A 20068-nucleotide genomic window follows, 5' to 3' on the forward strand; every position below is an offset into this window, starting at 1 on the left:
GGTTCTTGACTTGGGCTATGTGTTAGAATCAGTTGAGGGAACTTGGAAAAGACTCCAAATCCCAGGCCTCAGTCTCAGACAGTGAAATCAGAACACCAAGGGGTGGCTCTGGCTTTCGTATTTTTTTCAAGAAACTCCTTAGGGGATTCTACTCCATACCCAGGGTTGAGATCCACTGATAGAAGTGTAAACATTTTAGGGAGGCCCATAAATATGGCTGCGGAGGTAGGGGCTCAGGAAAAACTTGCCTTCGGGTGGATGATTTAATTTTGACTGAAAGGTAAGAAAGTCTTAACTAGGACAACATCTTATTTTGGTTCTCTTCTCTCCGTTTCTATGTTTTGACTGTCACTTCTCATTTTCTAGGTATGTAGGAAATCTTCCAAGAATATTTGACTACTCTCCTTTAGATCCAACACAAGATTTCAACACACAGATGTAAGTGCCCAACTGTAGATTTTAAGAAAAGTCTCCAGTAGAGTGTCCATAGTGGTTCTTTCTGGGTTGCAGAATTAAAGTCAGTTCTCTTTATTTTATGTATTTTTAAAAAGTGTTCTAAAATGAACATATGTTACTTAAATTTTTTTTTTTTTTTTTTCACTTTAGAGCGAGAGGAAGTGTTGGGGGGAGAGAGACATCACTTTGTTGTTCCACTTATTTATGCGTTCATTGGTTGACTCTTGTCTGTGCCCTGACTGGGGATCGAATATACAACCCTGGTGCAGAAAGACAATGCTCTGACCATGGAGGTGCCTGACCAGGGCTCATATGTTACTTTTATAGAAATAAAGAAATTAATAAAATTATCTCTAAAGTACTGAGGAAAATTTGAAAATGGAATCAATACCAAGTAGAATCAAGTAAATAAATTATTGGTGAGTAATTGAGATAAAGTGGCTCACCTGCAGGTAGCTGTCCTTAATGAAATTCACAGATAATTTTAATATCTCCAAGGGGAAACAACAATGACCTTTTTGTTTTTGTTTCTCCCTCCTGCCCAGGACTAAGTTAGGACATGGCCTTCTCTCGGGCCAGTATTCAAAACCTCCAGTGAAATCTGAGCTCATTGAACAGGTGATGAAAGAGGAACATAAGGTATGTGTCTGAGTGGCTGACATGCTGGCATGTAGGGCGGAGGGACTTTTACCAGCTAGAATGTGTATTTCCTATGATTTGGCAAATGGTGGCTGTAAATTTAACGAGCTGTCAGAATAGCTATTTCATTTCAGAGTCTAGGGTATCTGTCTGCATGTTCTTGCAAAAGGATTAGCTGGGGTGGGGTTTCTAGTGACAGTTGCTCCATGAATTTTATGTGACTGCCATCACTAGTGGTCTTCAGAAACAATATTCTTTGTAAAATAGAGCTGAGATGGAAGGAAGAAACTTTATAAAATATAAACGTTTCCCCTTGGTAACACCATCTTGCCCTTATAATAGTGCGTTTCTTCTCCCAAGCCTCAGCTTTGTTTGCCTCAGTTTCTCAAGAGGCTGGTTGTTAAAAAAACAACACACACTTTCCAAGTCCATCCCCTCCCCCTGCCCAGAGCTGAGGATTCTGAATTTCTTGGGAGGGCTGGGCAGTCCTCATTTCTGGTAAGCTGCCAGGGGGTTTGTAAGTGCACTTAAGTCAGAACTCAGTTGGCCATGTACTCACTATTAATTGATAGAGTCATTGAAAGATGTGCTTTGTCTAGTAGCCAGACCTGCATTTCCACATACCTGCGGGATGGGCCACTGACGCCTCTCTGGGCCGCTCTGTTACTCAACTCCAGAGGGCGCTCCTCGCAGCCCGGTCTGCTTGAGCGGTGCCCTTGGAATTCCGCAGCGCACAGCTCACGGGCCCTATGCGGCGGCCCTTGGCTCCCGTCGCTGTGGATGTCCCGAATGGAATGCACGCCCCACTTCTCCAACACCTGCTGTGCCTGCAGAGTGCCCTGTTTTGACTTAGTGGTCAAGTTCTGCCACTTCTGCTTCTCAAGTGTTTGACCTCTGTGCTCTCATCTTATATCAGTCTTCCTTAACTAATGCCTGCAGACTGAAAGTAAGAATTGAACGTGAATAAACTTTTTTTTTTTTTTATAATGAAGCCAGTTAATGAGGGAAATGGAGCAAGTGGGAGAAGGGAGATTTTGAAGACGCAGAGGCAGCGTTAGAGGGTGGGAAGAGGGAAGTCGGTCATGAGGAGGGAGTGGACAGTCTGAATGGCTAGGCTGGGAACGCGGAGTGTTGTGGGGGCAGGAAGCAAGTTCTCTAGTTAGTTGCATTTTTTTTCTGGCCTTGCAAGATAATGAGTTTATTATCCACCTGAGACAGGAAGACCCTGATCTGGGATGTAGCTGAGGAGATGGTTTGAGTGTGGGGCTGGGGTTTCGGGTTGTCTATGCTCCTTCTACCTCTAAGTCCCTGTGAAACTTTGAGGAGGTGATGGCGAAAAAAACTTGGTTCATAATTCTGTTTTCAATCACACGCTGGGTTTTCGTCCAGGAAGTCACACATCTTGGGCCGCTCCTGGGGACAGAGCCCACCCTCCCTGGTGGAGGAGGAGACTTGATTGGGACGTGGGAGCCTGGCTTCCTGTCCCGGCCTGCAAGGGCTGTGGCGAATCATGTTAACTTTCAGCCTCAGCAGTCAAATGGCAGAAATGGCCTGCGTGGTGGTTGTGACTATCGCGAGTGTGAAGGTACCCTCTCTAATATAAATAAAATCTGGGTACATTACGTAACTGTTGTTACGCTTTTGGACTCCCTTCGTTTGAGAAAATGTGAAATGGAAATTCATCAGTGTAGCAATGGTTGGAAGTAAAATTTGTCTTTGTTGCTGTCACAGAGTCCTTTTATTTTAGGGAAAAAGCAGTTCTTACTAATAATGCGACTCCGGCGCATTATTAATTCAGCCTAGGAACAGGTGTTGGGGCCCTTGCCCCGTCCCTGCGGTGCTGCCGGTCTGTGATCTCCAGGAGTCTGCGGATTGCAGGAGGGAGCCCCTGCTCTGTCTGGCTGAAAGGGTGCAGCCTGGCAGCATCTGGGCCATTTGTGCCCTGCAGGTGTGTTTTGCTTGGCTCATACACAAGTACCTGAATTTCCAGCTTCTCTGGAACACTCAGAACCTGCGGCAGTTCCAGGCCTGGAAGCAGTGGGCGGGAGCTGAGTGTCAGCTCTCCTTTCCCACAGCCCCCAGCGTCTCCAGACCTTTTGTGATTCATGGCCCGGCTGATAGGCTGTGTGTTTGGGTGTATAACCCTTGATCTAGATGATTTTTAAAAGCCCTTCTCGGCTCTGAGGTACCATAGTGCAAGAAAAGAGCTTGAATTGATCGAAAGATTTTCTAGGTGGTCCTGAAAGTGTTAGCGTCAACCTTAAAGAGGCAAGTAATGCATAGTAAAATCTCCACTCCTGTTGGCCTGGGAGGGATTTACTTTCTGGGGCATCAGAATTTTCACTGGCAGTTGGTTTCAGAGAAACCAAATTGTGAGAATCTTTCCTCTCTCAGGAATCGGGAGCCCTTTGGTCTTGTCCCAGGCTTGTGACTTGAAGATGAGCCTGAAATGCACCGAGAGAGGAAAGAAGATGCAACTGAGGCAGGCAAGAGGCTAGATTACACGAGGAACGTGTGGTGGAGGGGAGAGAGCAGGGACGGGTCAGAGCCGAGGGGCGGGAATGCCTATTTATAGGGCCACCACTGGTGATAACGACACTAACATTGCCTAGTCCTAACGAAAGGCCAGGCTCTTCCTGTGTGTTCACTGATGCTCAGAAACTTTGCCTAAAGTTAGGAAGCCAGTGAGTGGGAGGGCTGGGCTTTCCACTAGGCAGTCGGTCCCTGAGTCTGTGCATCGATCACTGCACCATCCTGCTTCCCTCGCAGCTGTTCCAACACTTGTTTCAGGCTCCCAGCGCGTCTGTGTGCAGATGCCGGTGGGTGGATGGCAGAGGGCCTGCTTTAAGTCGACAGAAGTGCCCGGTAGACCGGTAACCTGGGTTTCTCACCTGTCTTACATTTTGGATCATTTCTAGAATACATTCTTCCTGGTATTAAACTGGTGTGCTGCAGACCAAGGTGAAATCTAGTTTTTTATATATGCATGCTTAATAGATTTTTTTTTATCTGTAAAAGGATTTGCAGTGTTTTTTGGGGGGCAGTGCCATTTCTGCATACATTTTTGAAATTAACTTGTGTCTGTGGTAGGTAAAACCTCCTCACTATAAAAGAATACTTATTCTTCTTCAAAAAATATATTCCTGGTTTTTATGGATTCTAAGACAGTGCTTTCACACATTTTAATGCTGAACACTCCATAAATTTGTTTCTCCTTCAGAGGATAACATGTTTTAAACAGTTCTGTATTCTGAACAAACTGCATTTCTGAAGCGGCAATTCATTTGATGTCCTGTCTAAATAACGCTTGATATGTAGCTGCTGGCCTCAGTTTTTGATAAAAACGCTCTGCTTGGAGGTGATGTAATTTTTACCCCAAAATAAGGACTTTGTTTTCACCAACCTCCATCTTCTTGCGTTCGGCAGTTGTAACACTTTTAACTCACCTTCTGGAACATGAAAAAGAGCTTGGGGAGTACCCTCTGTCCCTTTAGTTTAAGAGATTTGGGATTTGGATCTGGGTCAGGAACTGCTGGTCCAGGGTTTACCTTTTGAAGTTTGAATCAATAGATGGCAATGTACTTATGTACTGGGGATGGGCTGAGATGAGTCTGTTTCCATTCCTGTGTTACAACGTATATATCCTGCTGAGCTGGGTTTATTTTCATTCTTGTGGCAAAGCTGTACAAGACTGGCTCTAATGTGATACAGAGCCTCAGTTGCGCTGCTTGTTTATTAGTTAAAGCACAAGGCTCAGGGGACCATGAATGGACAGTGTCCCGCTGCCTTCTTGGTTCAGAGTTCAAGAGAAAGTCTGTGTAAGCATTTGGGAAAGATTCTGAACACCCTAGTCCTCTTCTTAATTTTAGCTCATCTGTTTTGCAATTGCCGATAGAGAAAGTAAGTACAGTATCCTATAAATACAGCAGGTTCCTTCGGTGGTTGCTGTTTTGGAGACCATCTGGGACTCTGTCTTGAGGGCCGGCGCCCAGGGAAGGTGCAAGCTTCCTGGAGGCAGGTCTGGCTCTTGCTCAGTTTTGGTCTCTCCCTCTTGTCTTGTGCAGTGACTAGTCCAAAGGGGGGCACTTGGGTGATGTCACTAACCCACTGCCAACCAGAAACTGTGGTGCCTTTGACATATTTCTTTGGTTCTTATTTGGGCTTTTAATTTCTTGTAAGTAAGAAACTGCCTTATCCAGAGCCTGGCCCCTTTAAAAAAATATATTTAAATTTGCAAATATACACAGAAATAGAGAGCAAAGTGTAATCAATCTCCACATACCGTTAAGTAACTTAGCCGTCACCCTTCTGCCAGTCTCGTTTCATCAGTCCCCCCAAACTCAACTCTTCCCTTCCTCCCCTTTCTCTGCAGTATTTTGACACAAAATCCAAGCATCTTCCTTTTCACCTGTAAATATTCAGCATGCATCTCTAACTAGAATACTTTCTTTTTTTTTAAAAAAAATACAAACATCATATTACAATTTTAAAGTGCTAGAAGCACAACAACAGAATGAGCAACTGTCGCTTAGTGTATATCCAGTTCCCAGTCCATGTCTAGATTTTTCCCTGCGGTATCAAACACATCTTTTTCAAGGCCCTTCTTTTTCTTTTGGTGTGATATTGATTTGTTGGAGGAACTGAATCATTTGCCCAGGATTCCTCTAACGATTTTTCCCTTGAGCTGTTGTTTAGCTTGCGTTTCTTCTAAGCTGGAAGTTAGATCTGGAAGCTTAATTAGATTCAGGCTCAACTTTTTTTATTGACTTTCTGATCTATAAGGTATGAAGTGAACACAGTAATAGTTGAGCATGGGAATTTGTGAGACCTCCCTTCTGAAATCAGAGACAGCACTGGTGTGGGGCGTGGGTACAGGCGGACAGGGCTGGCTAATGATCAAGGCAGTGAGTGTGGAGTAGCTGACTCTGAGCAAAAATGCTCAACCCCAGCTGGGAAAGCCAGGAGCTGGTCGGCAGCGTGGAGTGCAGAGGGAAAGGAACCGTGTCTCCACCGCGGAAGCTTTTTCAAATAACTTCTCAGTGATCGACAATTCTCAAGCTATAGCTGAACTGTGGAACAAAGGATTAAGAAAGGTCAATTGAGGGAAAAAAAATGGGCACCGAAAGGGAAGAGGCGTGGGAGGGGAATGAATGAGGCTGGGCCACAGTTCATTCTGAGTGTCTGGGGTTTTCTGGGCTTTTCACCAGGGTCTCCGTTGAAACGTCTCTTCCCAGTTGTGTGACTGCAGGGTGGCACAGAGCAGCAGGCAGCCTTTCAGAATTCAGGGACTTGTTGAACTTTCCAAAGCAGCTGCGTTGGTGGGCACTGGCAGGCCACAGCAGGCTCAAAGCACAGCCTGCATGAAGGGGCACCGTGAGGAACAGGCAGTGAGTGCGTGCTCGTGTGAAGGCCGGCACGGGAATGCACCGTGCGAAAGGATTTATTCAGAGGGGAGCCTCCGTGCTGCTGAGAGGGGGAACAGCGGCTGCACTGGCCTGTAGAGTTGGTCCCAGCGGTGCGTGGGTTTGACAAGGGCTTCCCCAGCGTCCAGGACATACTGGTTACTGGTAAGATGGAGTCAGAGTCATCAGGCATGAGAACTGGTCACTTGTGTGCAAGAAGCAGCATTAGGACAGAGAGAGAGACAGACGAAAGGCAGAGGCAGAGAAAGACTGACTTTTCTAGCTGTGATCCTGGCTAGTTTTCTCATCTGTCAAGTGGAGTAAATAGTAACAATATTAGTCACCTCATGAAGTTGAGTGAGTTAAGCGAGATACACATAGAAAGTGCTCAGAGCTATGCCTGGACCTAGTAAATATTCACCCAAGTGCCTAGTACAGTGTCTGACATTTTATAGCACTCAGTAAATTTCCATTGAATGAATGAATGGTAGCCATTATGCACAAAGATAAGGATTACTTTTACACACTTGTGCAGGCTGATACTATATAGATATACATGAGCCACATAAGTGAAGAAAGTTACAACTTTCACATAGTTTTCAGGAGGTGTATATACAGGTAGTGAAATGAGTTATCGGGTGTACTGTATTTTGCCGTGTATAATGCACACCCATATTTTTGGCCCAAGCTTTTAGGAAAAAGAAATCTTTCAATTTTTTAAATTCAGTTACTTATATTTAGATACTTGTTTTTTCCTATTTTAAAGGAATTTTAGTATTTATTTTTGAACATATTATGGTACAAGAAATTTTATGTAACAAATAATTACAAAACACAAGAACAGATACAAGGTATTTCAGGCATGACTCATGCGTAATGCCCCTCATTATTTTTCCATCAAAATTTGGGCAAAAGAGTGCACGTTATACATGGCAAAATATGGTAAATGGGTCTTCACATATCACTGGAAGCGCATCCGAAAGCCAAGTGTGTGTAAGCTGGTCACTTCTGTCTGGGTCCCACATCCTCAGAGCTGCCATTTCAGGTCCCCTGCAGTGTTTTTTCCCGTTTGTTATAGATCCATGTGTTGTCTGTCAGCTCTTGGAAGGCACAATCCCCAGCAGTGCTCCGCAGGAAGTAGGTGGTCAGTAAACTCGAGATGACTAGATCAGATACATTGTCAATGACACAGGAAATTCACCTGAGTTTTATTAGAAACATTGTGTAGTATATGCATGCTGGAGAGGTTTTACATGTAGAGCTGCCCCTCGGCTGATGGCTGTGGGAGTTTTCCCATCACCTGCCACATTGGACTGCGTGAGAGTGCACACCTGTCGTGGTCTCCAGACCCGAGGCATTGCCCGGGATGCCCAGGAGATCTCGAAAAAGGGCGAGCCATGGCCTCTGCCAGCCACCCGGCAGTCAGGCTGAGGAGATGGGCCAGAGCAGGCTGAGAGTGAGAGGAAGCAGGGGCGCTTGCTAGCCCACAGAGCAAGTTCTCTGGGCTTCAGAGGAGGGAGTGTGGCCTGGAAGCTGAGCACGTGGGGGTTTTGAGAAGTGGGTAGACAGCACCCACACACGTGCAGAGCGCTCATGAGTTACTTCTTTAGCTTGATTGGCACAGTGAGGTTTGTGTCACTGAGACCTACTATGTGCTACAGCCGCCACTCCATTTTCGCTGCAGAGAGCCAGGGCCCAGAACTGGTCGTTCATTCTGGTTCTTCTCTTTCTTAGCTGTGAGATAATCTGGTTGTAAGACCACTTTCAGTGGAGAGACCTACCTGACACTTCACTGTTTCAGTCTCAGTTTCCCTAGCTGTAAAGTGGGGGTAATGGCAGTACTTTCTTCATAGGGTTACTGTGTTAGATGCCTCATTGTTAGATGGGGTGAACTGGGAGGGGGTGCAGGAAGCGACGTTATCCTGAGCCCACCCCTGTCGTCAGGGCGATGTGAACTCTTCCCGCTCGTTGCCTAGATTTCCTTCATGTTACCAGCGTTAAAAAATCCAGTTCCCATCAAAGTCAGTTTACAGCTTCTCCCCGCTCCCGAGCCCAGGAGTCTCAGAAGCCAGCGGTGCAGCGGGGTCAGCATCGGCATCCCCTGGCATTTTTCTTCTTCCTCCAACTCTGCTTCCTGCCTCTCCAGAGTCAAGCTGGGGCACATCAGTCGTTCTTTAGAGATGACCCCCGCTGGTCCCCTGAGGGACCCCCGTGAGGACCTTTCCTGATGCCCTGTCCAGCTGGCCTTGTAACCTCCCACTCTGGCTCCTGCCCCGTGACTCCCTAGCCAGCTGACCTCCCCTCTGTCCCTTCTGGAGGAGCCTGGTGGCCTTCTGTGTTATCCTTTAGCCTGGGGATGTTCACACGTTCCTGTCCTGCCAGAGTTGTCCCTGCCACTCCCTCTTCCCACTCTACCCCTCTGGCAGCTGCAGCCAGCCCTTCCCTGCTTCTCCCGTGTTGGGCCCACGCCTGGCCGCTCCATGTGCTCTGCTCCAGAAGCAGCCCCGGCGGGCTCAGGGGCCGAACAGCTCTGCAGGAGTTACCGGGGCTTGCAGCACCGTTCCTGTCTCCACCGGGGGCCCTCTCCTCTTCCTCCCTAATGCACTGGCAGCCTGCTCGGCAGTGGGTTATAACCGACAGCTTGGCCCCCGGGTAGCAAGTCCTGTGAGGTTGCAAGGGCCTCGTGCCTCTCTCAGAAAGTGGGATATTTATCATGCCTTTAGTTTTGACTTAACAGGAAGAGCGCCACCCTGCTCTCAGGTCAAGTTCAGAGCGCAGGGCCTGGCGTGTACTGAACAGCCAGTGCACATTGGCGTTCATTCTCACTTAGCTTCTGTGGGCCTCAGTTTTCTCATCTGGGAATTAGGGGTTGTGGTAATCCTCACTGTGCTTGCCACTCCGTGCTGTTACTGTGTATGACAGCACTCATTTGTAAGTTGATTTTATTTTTATATTTCAGCCTCAGCAGAATGGGATCTCTCCCCGCATGTTTAAGGCCTTTGTAAGCAAGAGTCACCCGGAATTCTCCTCTAACAGGCAGCAGGATGCGCAGGAATTCTTCTTGCACCTGGTCAACCTAGTAGAGGTGAGCAAGCCTCTTCAAAAACGCTCAGAAGGGCTGTGGCAAGGGTGCCCCGCCCCTACGTGCGGCCCACTCTGGCCGGGCCAGAGGGCCTCCACCCTCTTACCTAAACCCCCCGCTGCTGGAGCGCCGTCAGAATTGACTTCTTTGAGGTGTCTCTGACTGGCCCCCTGAATGTGCCGGCTCCTCCCGTCCTGTGTGCTAGGCGCTTGCAGATCCTCTTGTTCTCTGTTTATTTGTGTGTTCTAGGAGTATTTATCAGTTATTTCATTCACCATTCTTTTTCCTTTTTCTTTGCTTTTTGATGACAAAGCTTCTTGAGAGTGTCATGTGGTATTTGGAGGCCTCTGGCCACCAAGCATAGATGGCCGCTCTTTGCTCACAGCAGAGCTGAGTCACAGTAAACACTGTGGTTTTCAAAAACCACTAAGAATGTACAATTAGAGGTTTTCTTTCTCCTCTTAAAAAAACTGTTTATTTTTCTGATTACATATGTGTTCTCTGTGGAAAATACAGAAAGGTACAAAGGAGAAAATCAAAATCACCCATAATAGCAGGCCCTACAAACAACCGGTGTTAACATTTTGGAGTCTGGCCCACCAGACATCTTCCAGGTGCATTTATTAATTCCCTACATGTGGTTTCCAAACGATGTTTCCACTTCACCTGACGAGACCATTTTGCCATGTCATTACATATTTGAATTTAGCGTGATTTCTTTTTTATTTGCATATGATTTACACGAGTGCATTTGTGTAATCATATATATGGCCTTCATTTTTCCCAGGCTGTCCTTTATTTTTTTCCTTTCTCTTTAGTTTGGCCCCCTCATCCCCTTTCTTTTAATTCCATCCAGGGCAGTCCCTCTCCCATGACTTTGAATGGCTGCATAATATTAATTCACAAGATGAATCATAATTTATTAAGCCAATGCCCTGTTTGGGGACTTTAGATAAATACCAGTGTTTTACTTTTGAAGTTCCCTGGGAAATGAATGGCATGCCCAGAGCGATTGCTTTGTACCACCAGGTCTTTCCGTCAGAGTTCTACTTGATTTTATGCTAATTTTTATTTATGGCTTAATATTAAAAAAATTCACTCATCTGTTGTAATCTAACCTTCAGAGGAACCGCATTGGCTCAGAAAATCCAAGTGATGTTTTTCGGTTTTTGGTGGAAGAACGCATTCAGTGCTGCCAGACCCGAAAAGTCCGCTACACAGAGCGGGTGGATTACCTGATGCAGTTACCGGTGGCCATGGAGGCGGCGACCAACAAGGGTAACGGTTCCAGAGTGGGAGGTCAGCAGCGTGCTTCCTCGTGTGTGAAAACCCTGGAAGCAGATCCCACGGTGCAGTCACTGCGCAGCTCGACCAGGACAGCTAGCCCAGACGGCATCTGGTTTGCCCGTCTCCTTTCATCTTCCCCTAAGTCCCCGTGGGACTTTCTTTTGAAAAGAATCAAAGGCATCACTGATTTCTGTGCAGGGGTTATGGATGGAACTTATTTTAGTGCCTATAAATTTGACCAAGTGTTTGGCTTGGAGTCAGTTTAGTTTGGGGGAAAATATTTGTAATGAAATATGTGGAAAATTCTTGAACAGCATCATCGTTAAGTTGTGCTAGGAAGTCTGCAGGAAGTGACCAGAGCTGCGTTTTTTGATGTGAGACACTCAAGCAGAAGGCTCTTGATGCGATCCAGCTTTGGCATCCGAGGATTTCCGTTGCCTTTATAGACGATGAAGTGCTGCAGGCGTGAGGCCCTGCAGAGGGGCCTCTGCGCTTTGGGAGCTGGGAGAAGGCAGAGAGGTTGCAGCAGGTTGGGGTCTGAGAGGAAGGTTCCATCAGTCTGTCTAATCTGGTTCTTCCCAGGCAGAATAGATACAATTATATTTCTTAGAATTAACATTTTAGAAGCAGAAAAAGGCAATGTACCTGCTAAGTTCCTTCTCTGCTGTGAATGGGTCCTTTCTGTAGACGTCAACAGCTTCCTGGGGGCCCTTTTCCGTTTTTTTTTTTCTTTTTTGTGGGGGGAAGTAGTCACTTTATTGTGCTAACTGGGAAGTGATAAATATGGGGATTTCAAGGTAAAATGATTTCCATTTCCTCTAAGCTCCTGCAGCTTTTGACCAGTTTTTAAATTCTTATCCTCTGTAAGGGCAGAAATGAGAGTGAGGGTGTATGGTTCGTTTTCTTTTTAGAACTAGGCTTAATAACTTTCTCTTAATGACCTTCGGGATCCTGACTCACATGTTCTGCTTAGTTCTGTGATCCTGTTTGACTCACTGTTAACATTTTTGAGTGGTGACTATTTTGTTCAGAAAGGATACTGATAATTTAGTTAGTTTCTGGGTATTGATTGCTGGAACACCAAATGCCAGCATTCTAGAGAGAAGTACATCATAAATTGATGGTGGAATGGGAGGTGAAATTTTTAAAAAAGATTATTTATTTTTACAGAGGAGAAGGGAGGGAGAAAGAGAAGGAGAGAAACATCGATGTGTGGTTGCATCTTGCACGCCCCTTGCTGGGGACCTGGCCTGCAACCCAGGCATGAGCCCTGACTGGGAATTGAACCAGCAACCCTTTGCTTCGCAGGCAGGAGCTCAATCCACTGAGCCACACCAGCTAGGGTGGGAGATGAATTTTAAAAGCATAGTCAGATGTGTTTAAGAAAGCATCTAAGTACATAAGTGTGCCTAAAAGCTGAATCAGGAGTGATTTTTTTTTTTTTTTACAAAAGGAATTCCCAGAAACGCCTATTCAGGATCTATATAAAATTTTGACTTGCAAGTGGTTTCCAAGAGCAGACCTGCTGACTCTTGGGAAGTTCACAGTGCACTCCCTTCTTTTTCCCTTGATGTTTAATCATTTGAGCAGGGTTAGTGTTGAAAGGCTTTATGGGTTAGTGGCTCTGTTATCTGAGGTGTTGAGTAATCTCAACCGGAAATTGTCTTGGCAATGTCAGTCTCACAGGTCGCGTGCTGTGGATGGCTGCCGCCTGTATAGTTCCCTTTGCTCCTTGGCCCACACCCTCTGTGACCTCTGTTCATTGAGAAGGGCCTGGGAAGAGGTGAGCCCTAGGGTTTCTTTCAGTGTGCAATTCGCTGTGTGAAGAATTTGTGATTGGAAGGTGGCATTTGGGTAAACCAGCCCTGACCTCTGGACAAATGAGAGACCAAGTTCATGCATCATTTATATCACATGTGGTCTGAACCTCTCATGTGGGCTGGGGTTCAGAGTTCCTTTTTGTCAGTCTCAAAGGGGAATAGGCAAAAAAAAAAAAAAAATATATATATATATGAATGGCTTGATGCAGCCTGTCTTTGCTCCTCTAAAGACGCTTGAGAATAACCTTTCTGCAGGCATTTCTGGACCTGTGAAGGGCAGCAAGTAAGCAGCCCTGCCCCAGCCCAGAAGCCTTCCAGGAAGATTGTCCAAAGGGGATATTTTTCATTTCCAGAAGATAAGAGCGAGGCCCTGGCTGATTAGCTCAGTTGTTAGAGTGTTGTCCTGATGTGCCAACGTTACAGGTTTGATCCCTGGTCAGGGCACATACAAGAATCAACCAATGAATGCATAAATGAGAGGAACAACAACAGGAAAAAAAAATGTTGCTCTTTCTCTCTCTCCTTTCCTCTTTCTCTCTAAAATATTTCTATCTATATATAGATAAATCTGTCTATCTGTGAAAGAAGATAAGAGTGATTGCAAAGACATTCAAATGCTTGCTCTTTTACTCAGATGAACTGATCGCCTATGAATTAACGAGAAGGGAAGCGGAAGCAAACCGAAGACCCCTTCCTGAGTTGGTTCGTGCCAAGATACCGTTTAGTGCCTGCCTTCAGGCCTTTTCTGAACCAGAAAACGTGGATGATTTCTGGAGCAGTGCCCTACAGGCAAAGTCTGCAGGTGTAAAGTAAGTGTGTGTGTAAAGTAAGTGTGTGTGTATATGCACACGTGCATGTATATGTGCTTATTTGATGGTGGGGGAGTAAGGAGAGGGATTTGAGAGGTGGGAACTGGGGTAGGAGAGTGGGGATAGGGTATCATGTGAGTCTGCACATGCTTGCTCACATGTAGTGAGATAGGATTATGAGTTACACAACCTTAGTTGTTCTTTCCCTCACTTGTGTGAGACCTATTCAATAAAACAGGCTTATTATGTGCCAGGGAGGGAATGGTTTTTTTTTTTTTTGTTTTTTTTTTGTTTTTTCCAAGAAGGTATGGCCAAAAACCTCCTCCATGGTAAGAATGATATTAATGAAGAAATTACAAAAATACCTATGAATGTCCTCAGTATGTAAACTCCACTGTGTTAGGTTTTAATTCCATAATTAAATCTTTGGCTTAGAACTTGGTTGACTGTGTTCCTATCTGGATGCCAGGGGTCTCGGGGCATCTCAAAGTGGGCCCAGAGGCTGCTGAGCGTGTTCAGGTGAGCTGCTTGGGACTCAGGCAGGGGGTCTCCTGCTGCCACATTGTCAGGTGCATAAAACATTTTTTTTCTTTAGTTGACACCTTAGTTAATTTTATACAGTCAAGCCCTTGCTGACAAACTTTGTATGTTTAGAAAAAGAGTATGTATAGTGGCATAAAATGAGGTGAGGTCTGAGAGTCTGATTCTGGGAATTTTCCTACTTTTAGATATTATTTGGCCATTTTTATTCTAGGTTAAGATTGAGCTCTAGTTGACGGAAAGGGGAGTGGAGGATGGAAGAACTATTGCTGTCTGGTTTTACCTCACAAGTAGCAGTGAAACCTAAATCACTATTCTCTGCAACAGCCGTCTCTCAGGATTGCTCTGTCTTAGATAATTGACCTCATGTCAAAAATGGGTAAATGAAAAGAACTTATTTCAAAAGCTAAAAAAGCCATCTTTTCTTAAAATAATTTTTAAAAAGTTCTTTATATTCAAATGAGGATTAATAACAAGTTCATTCAGTTTCACTTACCCATGCAGGGTAAGTTTTCATCCTAGGACTCCTCAGTTTGCTATGTATGTATGTGTGATAAACCTGGCATGTTAAATGTCGATATTCACTTCATTGCAACTTGGAGACATCTTCTTTGGGCAGTTAGCTATCTACATGTACTATTAGTGGTAGGAGCAATTTCTGTAATTACCTATCCCCCCCTCGCTTTATTGAGATATAATTGACATATAATATTATGTACGTTTAAGGTGTACAACATGTTGATTGGACTTTTTTTTACTATACGTATTGACAATAGTCTGAAGATTCCTCAACCATTGCTCCCTTTCTGTGAGAGTCTTTCCTTCTCAGGGAGAGTCAGTGATTTGCTCAGATTTGGAGTGAATTAAGTAGCATATCCAAGACCCACCACAATTCATCACTTAGTCCTTTTGGACAGTGTTCCGTCCCTGTACTGTGACTTCTCTTCAGCACTAGGGGGCAGCAGTGATTTGCATTTGTTTTCTGTATTCTGGGAAGAAGCATTCCAAGTACACTGCACTGACTTGGATTTGGAAAGTGGAATTTACAGGGAGATTGTTGAAGAAACTTTTATTTTAGAAGGTATGTAGAGTCCATGTGTACAGCTAATTTTCACTGACACTGAAATACAAATGATTGTTATAACTAAGATGATAAGTTTTGAGAAGAATGAGCGGGAACCGGGACGTGAATTAGGTGTGCAAATTGAATTGTCTGTGTATAAAACTGCCAGACGCAAGTCCAGGCTATTCAGCCTTTCTTACCCATAGTATTTATACTTCTAGGATCCATGAGACCATGGATTTAGGTGCAGCAGTATTTTAATGAGGTCCTAGAAGGTCCAACAGCAACCACAGTGGAAGTTCTCAGGGTCCCTCCTATGCCAGCTTTGTGCTGTACGATCGTGATTCGTGGTGGGAGCAGAGGTGGGAGTGTGTCAGCCTTGCTTGGGGGACTTTTTCAAACCCCACGAACAAACACATAATGCAAAAGGTAGAAGGGTTAAAAAGTACAACTTGGCAGTTACAAAAGAGTCACGGGGATGTCAAGTGCAGCACAGGGACTGCAGTCACCGACCCTGTGATAACTCCCTACGGTGCCAGGTGGGGCCTGGAACTACCGGGGGGAGCCCTTTGTAAAGCAAACGGTCGTCTGACCACCATGCTGTACACCCGAAACTAATATAAAATAACACTGAATTTAAAATAACACCCCAAAACAAAACACATGTTGCATGCATAACTACACACCCCTACAAATATATATAGTAATACTAAATTCCACAAAGGGTTTTAGAGAAAACTGATGTTTATTGTTGAAAAGCACTTTTCAGAATATAAAATGCCACAGTAAAAGTAGTAATATGGCAATGGGTCCAAAATAATACAACACTCTCCTACTTTAAACATTTTCTGTTTATAAAAAAGCCATGATGAATGAGCCGGAGGGGTGGGTGTGTGTCTGCTTCTGTCCGGTTGCTGTTCCTCCCCTCAGCCCCATCGCCGTGCCTCCGACAAAGCTTGTGGTGCTTCAGGAACTGTGTTCACAATTCTTACTGCCTTGTGTCACTGATACAATCCCCTTGTGTTTCCCAGAACATCCCGCTTTGCCTCATTTCCTGAGTACTTGGTAGTGCAGATAAAGAAGTTCACTTTTGGCCTTGACTGGGTTCCCAAAAAATTTGGTAGGTATCGTTTGCATGCTTTTGCTTAAAACATCAAATTAACCATTTAAAAAACATGGCATGTGAAACAGCCATGAGTGATTGGCTGCCAGAAAGCGTTCCAGTTCGTTTTTTTTTCCAGTATTTCCACCTTTCTCTTTTGAAACAGAATATATGATAAACACCAATGATAAAATTACCGCATGGTAACCCTCCCCTCTAATAATGGGTTTGAAATGAGTGGATTCCGGGAGTGAGAAAACAGGACCCCCACGTCATCACATAAACGGTGCTTCCCAAATGTTAAGGCGCAATACAGATTACCTGGGAATCATGGTAAAATGCAGATGCTAATTCAGCAGGTCTGGGGTGGGGCTTGGGATTCTTTATATTTTTTTATCCTTAACTATTTTATTTCTTTTACTTTTATTATTTTTTATTGAATTTATTGGGGTGACACTGGTTAATATAATTGTACAGGTTTCAGGTGCACAGTTCTATAATACACCTTCTGTAGAATGTATTGTGTGTTCACCACCCCAAGTCAAGTCTCCTCTATCACCCTTTATCCCCCCATTGCCATCTTCTCCCTCCCCTCATACCCTGCTTTCCCTCTGGTGGTCACCGTACTGTGGTCAGTGTCTGTGAAGTATTTTTTTGTTTTGTTTTTATGTTTTTTTTTGTTTTTTTTCCTAATCCTTTCGTCGTTTTCACCTAGGTCCCTAAATGCCCTCCCCTCTGACAGCTGTCAGTCTGTTCTCTGTATCTATGAGTCTGTTTCTGTTTTGTTTGTTAGTATGTTTTGTTCATTAGATTCCACATATAAATAAAATCATATGGTATTTGTCTTTTTCTGATTGGCTTATTTCACTTAGCATAATACTCTCCAGGTCCATTCATGCTGTCGAAAAAGGTAAAATTTCACCCTGGCTGGTGTGGCTCAGTGGATTGAGTGCCCGATTGCGAACCAAAGGGTCCCTGGTTTGATTCCCAGTCAGGGCACATGTCCGGGTTGCAGACCAGGTCCCCAGTAGGGGGCGCATGAAAAGCAACCACACATTGATGTTTCTGTCCCTCTCTTTCTCCCTCCCTTCTCTACTTTCTAAAAATAAATAAAATCTTTTAAGAAAGAGGAAAAGGTAAAATTTCCTTCTTTTTAATGGCTGAATAGTATTCCATCATGTAAATGTACCATGGCTTTTTTATCCACTCACCTACTAATGGGCACTTAGACTGCTTCCAAATCTTTGGTCCTGCTATTAACATAGGGTGCATATGTTCTGTTGAACTAGTGTGTCAGGTTCCTTCGGATATATACCCAGAAATGGAATTGCTGGGTCATAAGGCAGTTCCATTTTTAATTTTTTGAGGTAACTCCACACTGCTCTCCACAGTCGCTGCAATAATCTGCATTCCCACTAACAGTGCACTAGGGCTCTCTTTCCTCCACATCCTCGCCAGCACTTGTTTGCTGATTTATTGATGGTAGCCATTCTGACTGGTGTAAGGTGAAATCTCATTGTGGCTGTAATTTGTGTTTCTCTGATGATTAGTGGCATTGAGTATCTTTTCATCTGTCTGTTGGCCATCTGTATGTCCTGTTAGAAGTGTCTATTCAGGTCCTTTGCCCATTTCTTAATTGGTTTATTTGTTTTTTTGGTGTTGAGTTTTATAAGTTCTTTATAAATTTTGGATATTAACCCTTTATCAGATGTATCATTGGCAAATATGTTCTTCCATTCTGTGGGTCATTTTCCCATTTTGTCGATGGTTTTCTTTGCTGTGCAAAACCTTTTTATTTGATGTAATCCCATTCATTTATTTTTTCTTTTATTCCCCTTGCCCGAGGTGATGTATCAGAAAAATATTGCCTTGAGAAATGTTGGAGATTTTACTGTCTATGCTTTCTTCAAGGATTTTTATGATTTTGAGTCTAACATTTAAATCTTTAATTCATTTTGAGTTTATTTTTGTGTATGGTGTAAGAAGGCTGTCTATTTAAATACCATATGATCTCACCTATAAGTGGACCCTGTTGAACAAAACAAACAAGCAAGCAAGATATAATCAGCAACATTGAAATAAAAAACAAACTGACAGTAACCAGAGGGGAGGTGGGAGGGGGATAATGGGGGAAAAGAAGGGGAAGGGGTGTCAAGGAACATGTATAAAGGCATGGACAAAGCCAAAATGGGGAAGCATTGAGAGTGGGAGGTGGGAGTGGGTGGGGAAAGGGAAAGCGGTAGTGGGAAAATGGAGACAACTGTTCTTAAACAACAGTTAAAAAAATTTTTAAAAAAGGAAGATAGTCTAGTTTTATTTTTTGCATATCTGTCCAATTTTTTCAGTATCATTTATTGAATAGACCATCTTCACCCATTGTATTTGCTTCCTTTATCAAATATTAATTGACCATAAAGGCATGGATTTATTTCTGGGCTGTATTCTCTTCCATTGATCTGTATGTCTGTTTTCATGCCAGCACCATACTGTTTTTAAATTACTATGGTCTTTTAGTATAGTTCGATATCAGGGAGCGTGAGTCCTCAAACTTTGTTCTTCTTTCTCAAGATTCCTATTGCTAAGTTCTTGGAATTCCTATAAAGAAACAAAAACTTAACTGTTCTATAAAAGTTTTTGGAATATTTCTTTTAGTTCTGTGAAATATGCCTTGGGTGTCTTGACAGGATTTATATTGAATCTATAGAGTGCTTTGGGTAGTATGGACATTTTAATGATGTTAATTCTTTCTATCCATGAACATGGTATATGCTTCCACTTACTTGTATCTTTTCAGTACAAGTAAGTACTGAAAAGAAAGTACTCTTTCTTGAGTGTCTTTTAATTTTCTGAGTACAGGTGTTTTACATCCTTGGTTAAATTTAGTCCCAGATATTTTATATTTTTTGATGCAGTTGTAAATGGGATTGTTTTCTTAATTTTCCATTATTCATGTATAGAAATACAATTGATTTCTGGCTATTTATTTTGTATCCTGCTACTTTACTGAATTGATTTATTAGTTCTAGTATTTTTTTGTGTGGAATCTTTAGGGTTCTGTATGTACAGTATCATGTTATCTGCAGATAATGACAGTTTTACTTCTTCCTTTCCAATTTGGATGCCTTTTCTTGCTTCTTGTCTGGCTGCTATGGCTAGGACTTACAGTACTACGTTAAATAAGAGTGGTGAAAGCAGTCATGCCAGTCTTCCCAATCTTAAGGAAAACACTTGTGGTTTTTGTCCATTGAATATGATGTTGGCTCTGGGTTTGTCATGGATAGCCTTTATTATGTTGATATATGTTTCTTCTATTCCCATTTTACTGAGAGTTTTTATTAGAAATGGGTGTTGGATTTTATCAAATGTTTTTTCTTCTTCTGAAGGCTCTGAACAGCTTTGGAAATGGTTCTCTTATTTTTCTTTGTCCTTGGAATTCCTATAAAGAAACAAAAACTTAGATGAGATTTCATAGACTTGCTGAATTTAAAGGCCCAAAGCTTTGTTTAATGAACCTGGATGTTTCTGTTGAGGAACAATTGTATTGATTTTATGGGTCAGAGGTTATGTTTGTTTTTGCTGCCCCCTGAGATTAAAAATTATTTTTTAACTAAATTTTTTCTTTGCGTTGTTTTAAATTAAGACTGTTGTACCTGGCATCCTGACTGGTTTGGGATGCTATTTTCAGGTTCTGTTTGCTGGCCCAAGAGACGCATCCTACGCTGACATTTGAACCTATTTATTATTATATCTGAATAGTTCCATTAGTGAATATCACAAGATAGTAGACTGATAAATTTTGTATATGATAAGTCAACACAAGAACAGCTGAGCTGATAAGTTAAAAACAGTGTACTCCAATACTAATACA

At 43.5% G+C, this 20068-nt stretch overlaps 1 protein-coding gene across 1 annotated transcript in view; it reads left to right on the plus strand.

Moving 5' to 3' along the window:
* The window catches only part of USP13 (ubiquitin specific peptidase 13), a 104270-nt gene that overhangs the window by 56595 nt on the left and 27607 nt on the right, over positions 1-20068 (plus strand). Inside the window, exons 9-14 of the mRNA XM_054580907.1 lie at positions 367-438; positions 1002-1095; positions 9457-9582; positions 10704-10857; positions 13321-13495; positions 16130-16218. Of these exons, the coding sequence (XP_054436882.1) occupies positions 367-438; positions 1002-1095; positions 9457-9582; positions 10704-10857; positions 13321-13495; positions 16130-16218 (710 nt within the window). The remainder of the gene's footprint in view (positions 1-366; positions 439-1001; positions 1096-9456; positions 9583-10703; positions 10858-13320; positions 13496-16129; positions 16219-20068) is intronic.

The sequence above is a fragment of the Pteronotus mesoamericanus genome, unplaced genomic scaffold (genome assembly GCF_021234165.1).
Source record: "Pteronotus mesoamericanus isolate MK-2021 breed Mesoamerican mustached bat unplaced genomic scaffold, CSHL_Meso_final contig_116, whole genome shotgun sequence".
NCBI classification, from domain to species: Eukaryota; Metazoa; Chordata; class Mammalia; order Chiroptera; family Mormoopidae; genus Pteronotus; species Pteronotus mesoamericanus.